Raw genomic sequence first — 19,125 nt, 5'->3', positions numbered from 1 at the left:
ACTCTAAATCTAGGCTATAACAAGACACAAAGAAGGACCCAATTCTACTTCCAGGTATTTATCAAAAAAACCCAAAACACTAATTCAAAAAGACATAAGCATCCCTATCTTCACTGCAGCATTACTTACAATAGCTAAGATACGGAAGCAACCTGAGTGTCCATCAAAAGACAAATGGATAAAGTAGTGATACATATATACAACGGAATATTAGCCATAAAAAAACAATAAAATCTTGCCATCTATAACAGTATGGATGGACCCAGAGGATATTATGCTAAGTGAAATAAGTCAGAAAGAGAAAGACAAGTACATACGATTTCACTTATATGTGGAATCTAAAAAATAACAAAAACAAACAAAACAGAAACAAACTTACAGAGAACATTTTGATGTTTGCCAAATGGGAGAAGGGTTAGAGGGATGGGTGAAAACGTGGAAGGGATTAAGAAGTACAAATTGGTAGTTACAGAATATTCATGGGGATGTAAAATACACCATAGGGAATACAGTCAATAATATTATAATAAATATGTGTGATGTCAGATGGTAACTAGATTTATCAGAGCGATCACTCCATTAGTTATATCAATGTCTGATCACTATGTTGTACACCTGAAACTAATATAATATTGTATATCAACTGTAATTAAAAAAATGAAAAATTATTTTAAAAGATAAATGAAATTGTTCTCTAAAACACTTTAAACATTATAAACCTAATGTTTCTATGGCAATCACAGAATTACTTTAAATTCTTTTATTTTTACTTTTCATTTGTCATTTATCCATGTGTTATAAAATAGAACATGAACTGCACTAGCCCAGATTATCAAAATATAGCTGCTCATACTTTGCTTTCGGTTGTAGACCCACAATACACACTTAGCCTGTGACTCAATATGAATGTTGGTAAATTAATCAATATTTTTTCATTCCTGTGCAGTTGTCTATTTGAGAGCATCAATATTATCAATCTTTAATATCAAAGTAAGGATCCACAAATAAATGGCTAAGAATTGCTTTACTGAATCATCCTGATGGGCAAATTGCATGAACAAAAGCAGAATTAAAGGCAGAAAGCAAACTTCACATGATTCATTATAATTTACAATAAATTTATGCTTTCAGTAATAGAAAAAAAATTATTATTCTAATTAGGAGAAAAACCAACTCACCTTTTTGCACTCATCTGTTCTTTTAACTTACTGTACATTTCCAGCACTGCATTAAAAAATACAAATTATTTTAGCTTTCAAAATGAAAAATAATATTTTGAGAGATGAAAATAAGAAAGGGAATAGCATATTATAAATTCATCAATTTTCTCTATACTTTGATTTAGGCTTCCATTTTCAAATAAAATTTTATACTTTGAGTGAATAAAAACATTTTAATTCCTACATATATCAAACATTATATTGTATTTATTACTACATTACATATTATATGTATTACTGTATTACACTTGGAACACTTGCATATGCTGATACCTATGATTGAGACATTAACCTACTAACAAATATCCTATTCAGAAACTTAGTAATATACAGTAATATCTCTTCCCTGCAGTGGATCTAGAAGTTAGGACATCAGTTATTTGGGAGAGAAGGTTTAGCAATAGTGAGATTGATTCTGATTCAATATACCAAATAAAATAACACAACTGTGTTACAGCTCACTAAATAAAATTTTACACAAAATCCACAAAAAAAGAGAAACCTCAAAAGCTTATATCAGAGAGTGAATTATAATAAAGGCATAAATAAAATAACAAAGCATCTTCTTTTGTTTTATCACTTCTCTTAAAGGTTCAGAAATGCAATTATTCAAGTAAACTGTTATAAGCTTTAGCAAGATAACCTATTGCTACTATTCAACTTAGTAGAATGTCACAATAGAAAGTGAATGAGTAAATTATTATTGGCTCATCAAGCCACCTACGTTTTCTTAGACCAAAGAGAGACCTTTTTTTCTAGACTTTTCTATAATTTTATAGCTACCCTCTGGGGTCTTCAAGTTTACATAAGATATTGTTTATTTGTCTGAAAACCACAAAAACTGCAAGGGTAGCTAGAGTGAACCCACGCTAATTCTGTAGACTCTATGTGTATCATGATCATAGCCCCGATATCATAATACAGTATTTCTTACATTTCCAGCCAAAACATTAGTGAACACATACCTGGGAAAAGAGCCTAAAACTGCTGCTACAAGTATAAATTTGCACCTGACCTGTGGTGGCGCAGTGGACAAAGCATTGACCTGGAATGCTGAGGTCACTGGTTCAAAACCCTGTGCTTGCCTGGTCACAGAACATATGGGAGTTGATGCTTCCTATTCCTCCCTCACCCTTTTCTCTCTCACACTCTCTCCCTCATGCCTCTCTAAAATGAATAAATTAAAAAAAAAATTTTTTTTAATTTGCTTTGAAGTCTCCTGTTTTATCTCAACAATTTATGTAAATTTCACATCTACCTTATATTATTTCAATATTCTTTTCATATAAAAATAACCCTTTCCTCAAATATAAGCAAGTAAAACTAATGCACCACTAACATATATCATTTAGCCTGTGACTTTTTTTTTTAATCCATTTTTAGAGAGGAGAGAGAGAGGTAGAGAGAGAGACAGAGAGAGAGAAGGGGGGAAGGAGCTGGAAGCATCAACTCCCATACGTGCCTTAACCAGGCAAGCCCAGGGTTTCAAACCGGCGACCTCAGCGTTTCCAGGTCGACGCTTTATCCACTGCGCCACCACAGGTCAGGCCTAGCCTGTGACTTTTTTCTTTTTCTTCTTTTTTTATTGAGAGAAGGGAAGGTGGAGAGGCAGAGAGACAGACTCCCATATGCACCCATCCAGACTGGAATCCACCTGGCAAGCCCCCTACCAGGGCAATGCTCTGCCCATCTGGGGCTGTTGCTCCACTGCTTGGAAACCAAGCTATTTTAGTGCCTGAGGTGAGGCCATGGAGCCATTCTCAGTGCCTGGGGCCAACATGTTCCAAGCAAGCCATGGCTGCAGGAGGGGAAGAGAGAGATAAAGAGAGAGAAGAAAGAGGGGAGGGGTGGAGAAGCAGAGGGTCAATTCTCTGTGTGCCCTGACCTGGAATCAAACTCGGGACTTTCACACACTGGGACTATGCTCTACCACTGAGCCAACCGGCCAGGGCGTAGACTGTGACTTCTTATATCATCTCATACTTCTCCTAATCTAAGGAGGAGTTAAGCAATTACAGAGTAATTGATAGCTTGTTTATCCAGATAGATTATAGGATCCTTCAGAGCTGGGATTATGTCATTTTCAACTTTGTATTGCCCATATCTACCATAATTCCTGATACAAACAAGTATTTGTAAGAGGATAATTAGGATAGACGGAGGAAAGGAAGGAGTTCTAGACATGACTATTAGGAATACAATGTTGACATGAACTCAGATTTCCTCTGCAGCACTGAAAGCAAAGACAGTAGCAGTAACAAAAATCTAACCTCTACTTGCCTATTTCAAATAGCCACTAGGTGAATAACCTGAATTCAATTCTTTCACAATCCATCATTACTGTTTTTTAGGCTTCTCATCATTCAGGGACAAAGCATTCAAACTTAGAGACTGCCTTCACTGTTTTGTCAGTGTATATGATGGTGGCAAAGAGTTATTACTAAACATTACTATAAAGGAAGTAGGTTTCTTAATCCTGCAACCTAACATAATGAGCAGACATTTTATTTACTCAAAGTGAATGTGCAAATATCCCTGGGTACATCTGAGAGTTAAATGAGTAAAGTTTCAGTGATTCTATTAAAAACAATTAAATAAAATAAGCTATTCTTTCAAATCAGAAAACAATAAATTTTTAGATAATAAGATCTGCTAACAATTTTAACATAATTTATATACTAAAGCTAACTTGACATTGTTTAAGGTAGCACAAAAGTAAGTTTACAGTTGTGAGAATGCAAAATACAGTTTATTTATTTATCTGGTATTATTATTTAATAATTGTATTCTTTTCCATACGAACTAATACAAGAATAAATTGTGTTTCGTGTACTCACAACTGTAAACCTACTTTTGCCCCACCCTGTATAACTGTTATATAGAGAAAGCATCGCATTCTATTCTCCTGAATACGAGGTTCCAGTTCCTTCCTGAAAAAAAAGTTTAAAAATGGGACACTGAGTCGGATTTAGTTTACTATAGTAAGAGAAAGATGAATACACCAGCTTCCTTTTGTTTGAAAAGGATACATCCAGGTAAAGAAAATACTGGTTAGGTTCTTCAGAATTTATTGATGTCCCAGTAATATCTGAGCCCTAACAGAGAGTCCAGAAACTCAGAAACCTAAAGTCAGTCTTTCCAAAATATAGGTGGGAAGACAAGAATGAAGGGGAAAGACCTAGCACTCTGGGATGTTTTCTTAACTTATCAGCAAAATGAGATTGTGAGCAGAGTAAAACCAACCTGCCTAAGTATCAAACAGAAAACTACAGGTAAAAATTTAGGCAAATTTGGACAAGGCAAAAAATGTAATCTAAAAAACACTCTCCCCATGAGAAAGTTGAGGAGGGGGTGATCATGGACAAAGGACAAACTAAACAAAAAGGAAACAGAAAGGTAGAAATTGTTCCAAGAGACTGACATGACAGATCATCAAATGGGACTTTATAATCTAGGAAAACCATGAACATTCAGAGAATCAAGTGGATAAGAAAGATAGCTATAGGCTTTTGGGGAGCAATCACTAAATACTTGCAATTCCCAGAATGAATAATGACAATATGCTATAATTAAATTATCATTTTACCAAGCCAAATGTTACAGTACAGACAAATTTAACTCACCTGGAAGGCACAACTGCAACTTTTCTACTACAGTTGTAATATTCCTCTGTTGAATTCTACATCGAATAATATCTTCTGTTTGAATTATCACCTCAGATAAAAAGAAATGTTTGTATTTTTAAACAAGCAGTTAAATCACATCCATATATTGGTACACACAAAAAATGTATCATTTTCTCACCTCTTTTCCAGCCTCTTGAAATCTTTGGTTGGTATCAGTCACTTGCACCTTAAAAATAATTTCACCTTAGTTAGACAAATATGCGTAAAACTGACTTGATGTAACTGTTCACCCTTGTAATCAGATCATGCTTCATGAGAAAGTCAGAACAAAGAAATGCAAATTAAAATTAACTCTACAGCTTGAACTTGAACTTTTGATTGAAAAGGGCTTTTAACTTCAATTACTTATGACAGTTCTTTTTAACAGATTCTGTGGCAAACTTCTCAAATTTACTCAAGATTTTTGAACTTTACTTGCTTCTCTAAGTCTGTCAAACAATTCAAATCACTGACCCAATTGACCACTGGTCCCTTTTTGATAACTTCAATGAGGTCTATGTGCCATTCATTGTCTATAGGAAATGGTGACTGCATTTTACGGTAATTAAGCATTCATACTTTGCTGAATGCAAACACTGGGTGGCTGATTAACATCAAACACAGAAATCTCAATCCACAGCAACATTTTAATGCTGCAGGTGCAGGCAAAGCTCAACCTCAAATTTTCCCACATATTAAGTGACTCATTAGGTCATCATAGTAAGGAAGCACATTCTGGTTTATTAAAAATCTCATTAATTTTTCAACAAAGATGCTCAGTGACCTCATTGATGCTGTATTTGGTCTCTTGTTGTCTGGACATCCTTTATACAATGGTTTTCTAATCATAACCTTTGGTAAACCAGGGTCATTCTGTCTGCTAAGCTCTCCAAATGTAAAGAAAGATAAACAGAACAATTCTTATAATTAAATATTTTGTATTCTGACTGAACCAGGTCTCATTTAATAAATAAGGTTATTCCTATATGGCAGAAAAGGCAGACCAACTTTCTTTAATAAAATTACACATTGCTAATAAACTAGAAAAAAAAGTTTCAATATTATTAAATAACTTTGGGATATATTGTATATAGCAGTTCTTAAAGGTTTTATATTTGTACTAATTGTCATTTTAAAAATTCTAAAACTGCCCATAAGGGCTTTCATTGTATTAAGTTTTTTATAGTTCATTTTCTTGCATGGAAAGATATCTTGTTAAGTCAATGCATTACTTGCTTTACCAAAAAAGGGATTACTCCTGTCATTATCATGACAACTGTGTTAAGCATAAAGAGCATTCCCAAATACATACACTAATTAACTTGTTGAAAGCAGTGCATTTAATAATGATTTGTACATATGCACTAATACTTGAATAATTTAATGACAGCAAAGATAAATAGAATTTTAACATATTTCTTACCTTCAGTTTTTCTGCATTGGTTCTTACTTTAAGGAGTTCTGTAATAGCATCTACAAAACCCTGATGATGAAAATTACACATCTTTTCAATTTCCTTGTCATGATTACGGATACAAGCATCTAACTTTTCCATAAACTTCTTATGTGCATTTGGTTGGTCATCATAAACAGACCTGTATGTATATAAAAAGAAAGCTTAACATTAATTTCCTAATTCACCAGAATTCATTCTTTAAGCTTGACATTTGCAACAGCTATCTTTTTCTTCTGAAGTTAGAAGTGGGGAGGCAGTCAAACAGACTCTTCTGGGCATGCCCACCAGGGGGTGATGCTCAGTCCCTCTGGGGCATTGCTCCCCTGCAATGGGAGCCATTCTAGCACCTGAGGCGGAGGTCATGGAGCCATTCTCAGCGCACAGGCCAACTTTGCTCCAATAGAGCCTTGGATGCAGGAGGGGAAGAGACAGACAGAAAGAAAGGAGAAGGGAAGGGTGAAGAAGCAGATGGGCGCTTCTCGTGTGCGCCCTGGTCAAGAATCAAACCTGGGACTTCCACACGCCAGGCTGACACTCTACCGCTGAGCCAACCAGCCAGGGCCTGCAACAGCTATCTTAACATTACATTTCTCAACAGATAAACTAGGTTAATAGTACTGCCACCAGTAGAAATAATTTGAGTGAAAAATATTTAATGGCTTTTTGAACATGTTGATATTGAAAGAGCCTCAAGCTATATCACTAGGTATCTAGAAATAAAAATTCCAAGGCTTAAGAAAGGAATCTTAACATACTAATGCTCAAAAAAGAATCACTGAGTGAATGGTTAAGGAATGAATGAACAAGCTCCTTATTTCTACAGCATTTACTATGTGTCATGACATATTCTAAGTGCTTTATACAGTGACCCTTTAATCCTCACAACAAGCTTATAATGTGGGTATTATTACCCTTGCTTTACATATACGTGACAGATTATATAACTGCCACATATTCCACAACTAGCAAGTGACAGCTGGAATATGAATCCTGGTATTCTGGCTCCAAGAGTTCATATTCTCAAGTACATGGCCATATTGCAGTCACTACAAATGTTCTCTAAATATGGCATACATTCCTACTGTTATCTAAGCTCATGCTGTCTCCACATACTGGGCATCCCTCCACCCCACCATGTAAGAAAGAATTAACCTTGCCCAAAGAAAGGTTTGGCCTTTGCCCAGATCCTAGGAGGTAAGCCGTTGGAATGTTATGACAGATAGATGTCTTGGTTTCCTTGGGAACCTTGAGCAATACCAAAAAGTCTATGTTAGCAATGTGATTTACAGTGAGTGGGTATCTTGGACCACGTCTGTGTGACCAACCCCAGTAAAAGTCCTGGACACTATGGCTGGAGAAAGCGTTCCTGGTCAGCAACACTCCACAAGCACTGCCACATATCACTGCTGGGAGACGTAAGTGCTGCCCGGCTACTCCCCTGGGAATAAACAATGGGAAGGTCTTGTCTGGAACTCTCCTAGACCCTGCCTAGACCCTGCCTTGTAAGGCTTTTCCTGTTGTGCTTTTTAATCTGTATTCTTTTGCTGTTAACAAACAGCAAGTATAACAGCTTTGCTCAATTCTGTGAGTCCTCCTAATGAATTATTGAACCTAAGGGCACCCTTCCCAAAATGAACCCCTCCATCTGTTGCCATTATTGGAGGTTTAATTCAAGTCCTATCTCCTCCAACAGGCCTTTTTCAATCATTTCCATGCCAAGTAATCTTTTTTTTTTTTTTTTTAAATTTTATTTATTCATTTTTAGAGAGGAGAGAGAGAGGGAGAGAGAGAGAGAGGGGAGAGAGAGAGGGGGGAGGAGCTGGAAGCATCAACTCCCATATGTGCCTTGACCAGGCAAGCCCAGGGTTTTGAACCGGCGACCTCAGCATTTCCAGGTCGACGCTTTATCCACTGCGCCACCACAGGTCAGGCTCCATGCCAAGTAATCTTTTCACGGGCAGAGCAGGTAAACATATACAGTAGTCCTTTCCATTCACCCTGACATGTAATCATATATGACTTTGCACTGAATTTAAATGTTTCAATTGTATATCATTTATTTTGTTTCTCCACATGGACCATAAGTTTCTTGAGGGCAGCTTCCATGACTTAGAGTTTTAATAAGTACCTATTACAACATTACAATACTAGGGAGGACAATATAGGACAGCAACTATTAAGTACTTGGGCTGTTAAGAGCTGAGTTAGAACAATGTTAAGCTGATGGCCTTGGACATCTCTTTTCTACCCATACTAGTTTCTTGATCTCATCTAACTTGAGAGCTTTAAATCCCATTAACATATTGACACCTCTCAGATGTATATTTGCAGCCCTGATCTCCCCTCTGAAATTCAAACGCATATATCTCTCCAAGAGGTTATCTGACAAGCATCTCAAAAATTTCAAAATGAATTCCTATCTTCTCTGAAACCTGCTCTTCTCACAGTCTTCCCCCATCTTCGAAACTCCATTCTTCTAGTTGTTCAGGCAAAAAAACTAGATCATCATCACTAACTGTTCTCTTCTCTCACCCTCCCCTCCAAAACAGTCCAGCAAATCCAGCCTCCACTACCTTCACTGGCACACCCTTGGATAAGACATCAATGTTATCTTGCCCAGATTATCGTCAACTGCTTCCTAACCAGTTCCCTTTATTCCACCCTCACTCCCCTTCGGTTTGTTCTCAACACAGCGGGACAGAATGAGCCCTTAAAACATAAATCAGATCACGGCCCTAGCTGGTTGGCTCAGTGGTAGAGCATCGGCCCAGCATGTGTATGTTCTGGGATTGATTCCTGGTCAGGGCACACAGAAGCAGCAGCCATCTGCTTTTCCATTCCCTCCCCCTTCTCTTTCTCTCCTCCTCTCTGGCAGCCATGGCTCTATTGGTTTGAATGCATCACCCCGGTGCTGAGTTATGGCTCTGTGGAATCTCCACCTCAGGTGTTGAAAATAGCTTGGTTGCAAGCATGGCCCCAGATGGACAGAGCATCAGCCCCATAGTGGGGGTGCCAGGTGGATCGCAGTTGGGGCACATACAGGAGTCTGTCTATCTCACTTCTTTCACTTGGAAAAGAAGAGGGGGGGGGAGAAAAAGCAAAAAAGTCATAAATTAGATCACATGTTTTTCTTCTGCTCAAAACCCCATTTTTCTTACAACAGTCTGTAAAGCTCTACATAATTTTGCCCCATGTTATCTCACCGACCTCATTTTCTATACTTATTCTTCACTTGACTATTCCATGTCAGCAACACTAGCCTCCTTGTGGTCCTGAAACACACCAGGCACATTCCTGTCCTATGCTTTGCCCACAGTTTCCTCTACCTGGATCACATTTCTCACATGTGGCTGCCTCCACCTCCTCCTTCAGTTGTTAACCCTTTCTTGTATAGGCCCTTGCTGGCTACAATATCTACATTATAAGCACACACAACAACACACAAACACACACACAATTCCCTTCTTTGCTTTATTTTATCTCCTTTATTATTTTCTAAAATAAAGGAGTTACTTTGTCACTGCATCACTCTTACCATTGGAGAAATACTCTCTATTTCACATTCTTTTTCTGTCTTCCCCTACTGAAATGTAAGTTGCATGAAGGCAAAAAATGCTTGTTTTGTTCACTGTTATATATCCAGCTGTAGATAGTGCCTATTACATAGCAGATGCTCAAATAATTGATGAATAAATGAATGGATGAGTGGGTGAGTGGGTGAATGGGTGGATGAATGGATGGATGGATGGATGGATAGATGAAATCAGTGAAAACATTAGCTGTTCAACCCCAGGTAAGCTACCTGACTTCTCTAAATCTTAATTTTTTTCAACAACAATATAAGGATAAAAATGGTATTATGAATATTATTATCAGAGTTTTATGAGAACTAAAGTAGTAAACATGCAAACTATTAGCACAATAACTGACACACTGTATATAAGTGTTCAATATACATTGGCTACAGGCATAGTATGCACTTGAGACAATCAATCCTTGTTAGAACCCTGCTGAATAATTGAGTACTAGCTGCAAGTATCAAGTATGACTAACACTCAATTATCCATGTTAAATAAGCCAACTACCACTACCACCTGACATTCGTATGGGGCCTTCGTCATTTTTTACACCTTTTACACCTACTGTAAAAAATGTATACCACACCAGAGAAAGTATCACAGCCTCCTTTCACAAAAGAGGAAGCAAGCATAGAGATGTTAAATGACTTGCTCAATGTAGCCTATTCAGTGAGTCACTGAGGCAGGCCTAGAATTCCTACCTTGTGCATTTATTACAATTAATACATATCACAAGATCTTTTAATTAAACATACAATGTTGTTCCAAAGAAGAATCCATGTACAAGAGGAAGTTTTTCTAACTGACGTTGGCATGCCATAAACAAATTTTTATTTCATAATTGTGAGGAAGTAGTATATCCTTTGCATATATTTCTGAAAACAGTTTGGTACTAATCTGGATCTTAAAATACCACGCAGTAAACAGAATATACCAAAGAACTGGCTTTTCCGCCCTACAACAGTTGTAACATTGCAGCAAAAATCTAGCAAGAGATAATTCAGGACTGCCAGTGTCCCTCCAAAAAAGGGTTTGACTCGATTTGTAAGAACAAAGACAATACTTGTTATCTTTTTAAAAATTTAATACTTAACATATAAATAAACATGAAGAGAAATACTTATTTCACAGAAGTCTATTTTATTGTAGGAAGTTCTTTAAAAGGCCATTCTTTGGTGTGTCTTTCCAATTAATTCTCCAGTTTTAGAAATAAAACTATTGTTTTATAGTAATTCAGGACATTGCTAGTGAAACTATTACGGCATCACTAGTGAATGCCTCTTCTGATGTTATTAGTATGGAGCAAAACAGTATCAGAACATAACACTCTCCATTAATAGAAAACCAAAGCCTATTTATGCCCCAGGCATTCTGCTGTTAAAGTAGAACCGTAAAGTCTCAATGAAAGAAACAAAAAAAACATCAAGGAATTAGTACTGTAAATGAGAAAGAGTAGGTCATGATCTACCTATTACTAAGTCTTAGTCTCACTTGATCTTTGATAATCACTGCTATTCCAAATATGAAGAGAAGCTGCACCCAAACTAATACAACCACTTGTCATCCACAATCCATAGCAGTGAGAGCCTTCTGAGCAGAGTACATAGAAAGAGGCAGGCTGAAGTGAGAAAACATTCTAAACCACTGGAATAAATTGCATTTAAAGAAAGTACTGAAGGTTCAGGCAAGTCAGAATCTAAAATTCATCAAGAGTTAGAATGTTGGCCCTGGAAAGAACATTAGAAGGTTCCTAGTTCTGACTTTCTCAATTTAATAGATGTAGCAAAAATTTTAAATCCAGCACACAAGCACTCAAAATGTAATAAATCACTACATGTCGTTAATTTAACCCTCTACCCACTCTGATGAAACGTAATATTAAAAATAACTATTCTACTGCCGTGGCCAGGTAGCTCAGTTGGTTAGAGCAGTGGTCCCCAACCCCCGGGCCGCGGACTGGTACCAGTCTGTGGGCCATTTGGTACCGGTCTACAGAGAAAGAATAAATAACTTACATTATTTCCGTTTTATTTATATTTAAGTCTGAATGATGTTTTATTTTAAAAAATGACCAGATTCCCTCTGTTACATCCATCTAAGACTCACTCTTGATGCTTGTCTCGTAAGTTTAACAATTATATTTAAAAATACCACAGTTTTTACGCCGGTCGCATAATTTTATTTTGTGCATTTATCCATCCCACCCTAAAGGCCGGTCCGTGAAAATATTTTCTGACATTAAACTGGTCCGTGGCCCAAAAAAGGTTGGGGACCACTAAGTTAGAACATTGCTCTGATACACCAAGGTTGCAAGTTCGATCCCAAGTCAGGGCACATACAAGAATCAACCAATGAATGCATAAATCAGTGCAACAACAAATTGGTATTTCTCTTTCTCTCTCTCTCCCTCTTTCTAAAAAGCTCAATAAATAAATTTTTTTTTAAGTATTCTAAAAATTTACAGAAAAAGCCAATAAGAAATATGTGACTGAGAGCAGCAAGAAAGGAGATAGGGTGGATATGTATAAGAACACTGGAAAGGAGGAGAAAGCAAAAGTAGATCATACTTATCCTAAGAATTTCTTGACAGCATATCATAGCAGGATTATCAATCTTTTCTCTGAAGGAATCTATGTTTAATTATAGAGACAATTTGGAGAGATGGTGAAAAGAGAATATGCAAAAAAGCTAAGAAAGATGGGCACTCCCTGTCAACAATTCTCCACAGTGACTTAACTGACTAAAGAAGAGTCATATCTGCTGTTTCTGGCTTATTCTAGCGAAGATGAAGATTTAAAAAAAAAAAAGGTTACACACAACAAAGTACTTACTAATAAGAGCTTTACATTCATTATCTCATTAATATTCATACAGCTTTATGATGTACATTCTGTTAGCATCCCAATTTATTTATTTATTTTTGTGTGTTTGCATTATTTATTTATTTATTTTATTATTAATTTTAATGGGGTGAAATTAATAAATCAGGGTACATATGTTCAGGGACAACATCTCCAGGTTATTTTGACATTTGATTATGTTGCATACCCATCACTCAAAGTTAAAACTGTCTTTCGTCACCTTCAAACTGGTTTTCTTTGTGCCCTGCCCCTCCCTCCCCCCCCAACCCAGTAACCACCACCCTCTTGTCCGTGTCTCTGAGTCTCATCTTTATGTCTCACCTATGTATGGAATCATATAAATCTTAGTTTTTTTCTGATTTACTTATTTCACTCAGTATAATATCAAGGTCCATCCATGTTGTTGTAAATGATCTGATGTCATCATTTCTTATGCCTGAATAGTATTCCATAGTATATATGTTCCAAAGCTTTTTTTAATCCACTCGTCCACTGACGAACACTTGGGCTGTTTCCAGATCTTCGCTATTGTGAACAATGCTGCCATAAACATAGAAGTGCATTTCTCCTTTTGAAACAGTGCTATGGTGTTCTTGGGGTATATTCCTAAAAGTGGAATAGCTGGATCAAAAGGCAGTTCTATTTTTAATTTTTTGAGGAATCTCCATACTGTTTTCCACAGTGGCTACACCACTCTGCATTCCCACCAGCAGTGCAGGAGGGTTCCCTTTTCCCCACATCCTCGCCAGCACTTATTATGTGTTGTTTTTTTGATGAGCGCCTTTCTGACTGGTGTGAGGTGATATCTCATTGTGGTTTTAATTTGTATTTCTCTGATTAGTGATGTTGAGCATTTTTTCATATGCCTATTGGCCATCTGTATGTCCTCTCTGGAGAAGTGTCTATTCATTTCTTTTGCCCATTTTTGGATTGGTTTGTCATCCTAGTGTTGAGTTTTACAAGTTCTTTATAAATTTTGGTTATTAATCCCTTATCAGACTTATTGTTGAATATGTTCTTCCATTGTGTGGTTTGTCTTTTTATTCTGTTCTTATTGTCTTTAGCTGTGCAAAAGCTTTTTAGTTTGATATAGTCCCATTTGTTTATCCTGTCTTTTATTTCACTTGCCCATGGAGATAAATCTGCAAATATATTGCTGCGAGAGATGTCAGAGAGCTTATTGCCTATGTTTTCTTCTAAGATGCTTATGGTTTCACAGCTTACATTTAAGTCTTTTATCCATTTTGAGTTTTCTTTTGTGACTGGTGTAAGTTGGGTCTAGTTTCATTTTTTTGCAGGTTGATGTCCAATTTTCCCAACACCATTTGTTAAAGAGGCTGTATTTACTCCATTGTATGCTCTTACCTCCTTTGTCAAATATCAGTTGTCCATAAAAGTGTGGGTTTATTTCTGGGTTCTCCGTTCTGTTCCATTGATCTATATGCCTGTTTTTATGCCAGTACCAGGCTGTTTTGAGTGCAATGGCCTTGTAGTATAACCTGATATCAGGAAGTGTGGTACCTCCCACTTTATTCTTCCTTTTCAAGATTGCTGAGGCTATTCGTTTTCTTTTTTGATTCCATATTAATTTTTGGAATATGTGTTCTATATCTTTGAAGTATGTCATTAGTATTTTAATTGGTACTGCATTGAATTTATAAATTGCTTTGAGTAATATAGACATTTTAATGATGTTTATTCTTCCTAACCATGAGCACGGTATATGCTTTCACTTGTTTGTATCTTCCTTGATTTCTTTTATCAATGTTTTATAATTTTCTGAGTACAAGTCTTTAACCTCCTTGGTTAATTTACTCCTAGGTACTTTATCTTTTTTGTTGCAATAGTGAAGGGGATTGTTTCCTTAATTTCTCTTTCTGACATTTCATTGTTCGTGTATAAAAATGCCTCTGATTTCTGAGTATTAATTTTATATCCTGCCACCTTGCTGAATTCATTTATCAGGTCTAGTAGTTTTTTGACTGAGACTTTAGGGTTTTCTATATACAATATCATATCATCTGCAAATAATGATAAGTTTTACTTCTTCCTTTCCAATTTGGATGCCTTTTATTTCTTCTTCTTGTCTGATTGCTGTGGCTAGCACTTCCAGAACTATGTTGAATAAGAGTGGTGAAAGGGGGTACCCCTGCCTTGTTCCTGATCTTAAGAGGATTGTTTTTAATTTTTACCCACTGAGTATGACGTTGGCTGTGGGTTTGTCATAGATGGCCATTATTATGTTAAGGTATGTTCCCCGTATTCCCACTTTGCTGAGAGTTTTGGTCATGAATGGGTGCTGGATTTTATCAAATGCTTTTTCTGCATCTATTGAAATTATCATGTGGTTTTTCTCCTTCCTTTTGTTTATGTGATGAATCACATTAATTGATTTGCGAATATTGTACCAGTCTTGCCTCTCCAGAATAAATCCCACTTGATCATGATGTATGATTTTTTTTTCATATATTGCCAGATCCGGTTTGCTAATATTTTGTTGAGAATTTTAGCATCTAAACTCATCAGGGATATTGGCCTATAATTTTCTTTCTTTGTATTGTCTTTGCCTGGTTTTGGAATCAGAATTATGCTCGCCTCATAAAAGAAGCTTCTTGGAAATCTTCCTCTTGAATTTTTTAAAATAGCTTGAGAAGGATAGAAGTTAGTTCTTCTTTGAATATTTGGTAGAATTCACCAGTGAAGCCATTAGGCCCAGGACTTTTCTTTATTGGAAGTTTTTTGATAACTGTTTCTATCTCATTTGTTATAATCGGTCTGTTTAGGTTTTCTGATTCTTCCAGATTAATTTTTGGAAGATTATATGTTTCAAGGAATTTGTTCATTTCATCTAGATTGTCTAATTTTTTGGCATACAGTTCTTCATAGTATTTTCTTGCAATATTTTGTATTTCTCTTGTGTCAGTTGTTATTTCTCCACTCTCATTTCTAATTTTATTTATTTGAGTCCTCTCTCTTTTTTTCTTGGTGAGTCTGGTTAAAGGTTCATCGATCTTGTTTACCTTTTCAAAGAACCAACTCCTGGTTTCATTGATCCTCTGTATTGTTTCTTTAGCCTCTATGTCATTTATTTCCACTCTGATCTTTATTATTTTCTTCCTTCTGCTACCTCTGGGCTTTACTTGCTGTTCTTTTTCTATAATAGTTCTTTTAGATGCAGGGTCAAGTTGTTTATTTCAGCTTTTTCTAGTTTCTTAGGTATGCCTGTAATGCTATGAACTTCCCTCTCAGGACTGTTTTTGCTGCATCTTATGATTTTTGAGTTGATGTATGCTCATTATCATTCATTTCTGGGAGTTTTTTTTATTTCTTCTTTGATCTCATTGTTAACCCATTGTTATTTAATAACATGCTATTTAGTTTCCAAGTGTTTGAGTATTTTTCAGTTTTTCTGTTGTGGTTGATTTCTAGTTTCATGCCATTGTGATCAGAGAAAATGCTTGATATGATTTCAATCTTCTTAAATTTGTTGAGACCACTTTTGTGCCCTAACATGTGGTCCATCCTAGAGAATGTACCACGAGCACTTGAAAAGAATGTATATTCTGCTGCTTTAGGGTGAAAGGTTCTGAAGATATCTATTAAATCCAGTTGATCTAGTGTATTCTTTAAGTCTGCTGTTTCTTTGTTTTCTTTCTTGAGGATCTATCTAGTGATGTTAGTGGGGTATTGAAATCCCCTACTATTATAGTATTGCTGTTGATCTCGCCCTTTATATCCATCAAAGTCTGCTTTATATATTTAGGTGCTCCTATATTAGATGTGTAGATATTTATAATAGTTATATCTTCCTGTTGGATTGCTCCCTTTATCAATATGTAGTAAACTTCTTTATCTCTTACTATAGTCTTTGTTTTAAAGTCCATTTTGTCTGATATAAGTATGCTACCCCAGCTTTTATTTCATTTCCATTTGTATGAAATATTTTTTCCATCCTTTTACCTTCAGTCTATGTGCATCTTTTGTTTTAAGGTGTGTCTCTTGTAGACAGCATATGTATGGGTCCTGTTTTCTTATCCACACAGCTACCCTATGTCTTTTGATAAGCTTATTTAATCCATTTACATTTAAGGTTATTATTGATATATAGTTCTTTATTGCCATTTTATTCTTTAAAGCTGTATTCCTCTTTTGCTATTATCTTTTTCCCCTTTGATCTGTTTACAACAGACCTCTTAGCATTTCTTGCAGCATTGGTTTGGTTGTAGTGAATTCCCTGATTTTTTTTTTTTTTTTTTGTCTGGGAAGCTTTTTATATCTCCTTCAATTTTAAATGATAGCCTTGCTGGATACAGTAGTCTTGGTTGTAGGCTCTTGTTCTGCATTACTTTGAATATTTCTTGCCATTCCCTTCTGGCCTCATGTGTTTCTGTTGAGAAGTCAGATGTCATCCTTATGGGGGCTCCTTTGTAGGTGATAGCCTTTTTTTCTCTAGCAGCTTTTAATATTTTCTCTTTATCACTTAGCTTTGGTATTTTAATTAGGATGTGTCTTGGTGTAGATTTCTTTGGGTTTCTCTTTAATGGAGTTCTCTGTGCTTCTTGAACTTGTGAAATGTTTTCCTGAATTAATTTAGGGAAGTTTTCAGCTATGATATGATTGAACAAAGTCTCTAACCCTTGTTCTTTCTCTTCTACAGGAACCCCTATGATGCGGATGTTATTTCTCTTCATATTGTCACAGAACTTAGAGTTTCCTCAGACTTTTTGAGTCTCTTTTCTTTTTCTGCACTGCTTCCATGCCTTCATTTCTCTTGTCCTCTAACTCGCTGATTCAATCTTCAGCTTCACCCATCCTGCTTTGAATTCTTTCCATTGTGGTCTTTGTTTCTGATATAGTATTTGTCATTTCTGATTTTGTTTTTTATTATTTCAATATATTTTTTAATATTTGCTATGTCTTTATTTAGGTGTTTGTAATAACCATCTATTGTTGTTCTAAGATCTTTGAGCATTCTAACTATTGTTATTTTAAACTCTGCATCCGGTAATTTGGTTATCTCTGGCTCATTCAGTTCCTTTTCTGGGATTTCTCTTGATTCATTTGTGTTACATTTCTCTGCCTTCCCATTTTGGCTGTGTATAAGAAGGTTTTGGCCTTTGGAGTCCAATGGGTGTGGCCTCTGTGTTCCCTAGATGTGGTCTATCTGCAGGCCCGCCACTCCCTCTGCCTCTGCTGCCTAGGGCATTTGGGTAGAGACACTGCCGGTGCCAGCCCGCTAAGGCTGTTGCAGTTTCCACCTCTCCTCCATGGGAGGGGCTGTGATCACGTGCCTGGGTCTACAAGCCTCAGTGGCCTCAGCCTTTTCCCCGCCCCTGCGAGTGGGGTTATGCACCAAGCCTGGCCACAAGCCTTGGCACAGCAGGCAGGGGTGAGCATCTTTGCTCTGCTGCAGGGCTCCCCCTGTTTCTGGGCTTTTGCCCCACCCCCACAGGGGGGGCCCTCTCTGGTCGACTGCAAGCCTGGGCTCCGCCTGTCAGGAGGGGCTGCGCACTGCGCTTCATCGCGGGTCTCCACCTGTTCTTGGCTTTCGCTCCACCCCTGCGGGAGGAGCCAGCTCGCAGGTCAGGCAGCAAGCCTCAGTTCCGCAGGCCCGGTGAGGCTGCGCGCCTGTGCTCTTGCTTAGCAGCAGGTCTCCGCCCTTCCCTGGGCTTCCGTCCTTCCCCCTGCAGGTGGGCCACAGCTGGGCCTGACCACTTTCCGCATCCCCCTGCGTCCCCTCTGCCTCCACCCAGCAAGACTGAGCTCATGCCAAGGCCTCAGTTGTGACCAGCCGACTTCTGCCCTTGCCGACAGAACCGCGCTTCCTCAGCCCACCTTGGGTGAGCTCTCAGCCGTGTGGGTGGGGGCGCTGCAGCTCAGACCCTAAGACTCACTACTGTAGTCCCGAAAGCTCCCTCCTTCTAAGCAACTCTGCTCTCAGTGCCAGAGGAGAGCTTGTTTGGCTGGTATCCTGCTTCCCTTTGCTGGTATTACTGTTTCTAGGGGAAATATTCGCTTCAGATTTGGGGAGTGACTCAGCCCAGGGGTTAGGGTTGCTGTCCCTCAAAGTGTTTCTCCCTGTGCCTCCTAGATTACACTCTCTTCCTGCTACTCCAGTCCTCTCCTCTCCTCTCTCCAGTCCCCCTGGAGCCCTGGGTGAGTGGTTGTGAGAGAGGTTTTCTGCGCGGTCCCTTTAAGAAGAATCCTGGGTCTGAGAAATCAGTCCCTTTCTCACAACAGTATCCTGACTTGTTTCGCAGCCAAATACTGTCCGTACACCTCTTCTAGGCTCTAGGGCTGCAGGCTGGGGCTTTGTTCCTGGGGCTCAGGACCCTCCCCTCTCTG

General features: G+C 37.6%; 1 protein-coding gene across 2 annotated transcripts in view; it reads right to left on the bottom strand.

Annotated features, from left to right (window-relative positions):
- The window catches only part of EXOC6 (exocyst complex component 6), a 203,954-nt gene that overhangs the window by 153,762 nt on the left and 31,067 nt on the right, over positions 1-19,125 (bottom strand). For both annotated transcript variants that reach the window (XM_066240066.1, XM_066240065.1), the window contains exons 2-5: positions 6,309-6,480; positions 5,025-5,072; positions 4,844-4,934; positions 1,179-1,224 (exon numbers count right to left, since the gene is read on the bottom strand). In XM_066240066.1, coding sequence (XP_066096163.1) covers positions 1,179-1,224; positions 4,844-4,934; positions 5,025-5,072; positions 6,309-6,480 — 357 coding nt within the window. The remainder of the gene's footprint in view (positions 1-1,178; positions 1,225-4,843; positions 4,935-5,024; positions 5,073-6,308; positions 6,481-19,125) is intronic.

This window comes from Saccopteryx bilineata, chromosome 7 (genome assembly GCF_036850765.1).
Source record: "Saccopteryx bilineata isolate mSacBil1 chromosome 7, mSacBil1_pri_phased_curated, whole genome shotgun sequence".
Lineage (NCBI taxonomy): Eukaryota > Metazoa > Chordata > Mammalia > Chiroptera > Emballonuridae > Saccopteryx > Saccopteryx bilineata.
The sequence above is the reverse complement of the archived record's forward strand: the minus strand, read 5'-3'. Positions and strand labels throughout refer to the sequence as shown.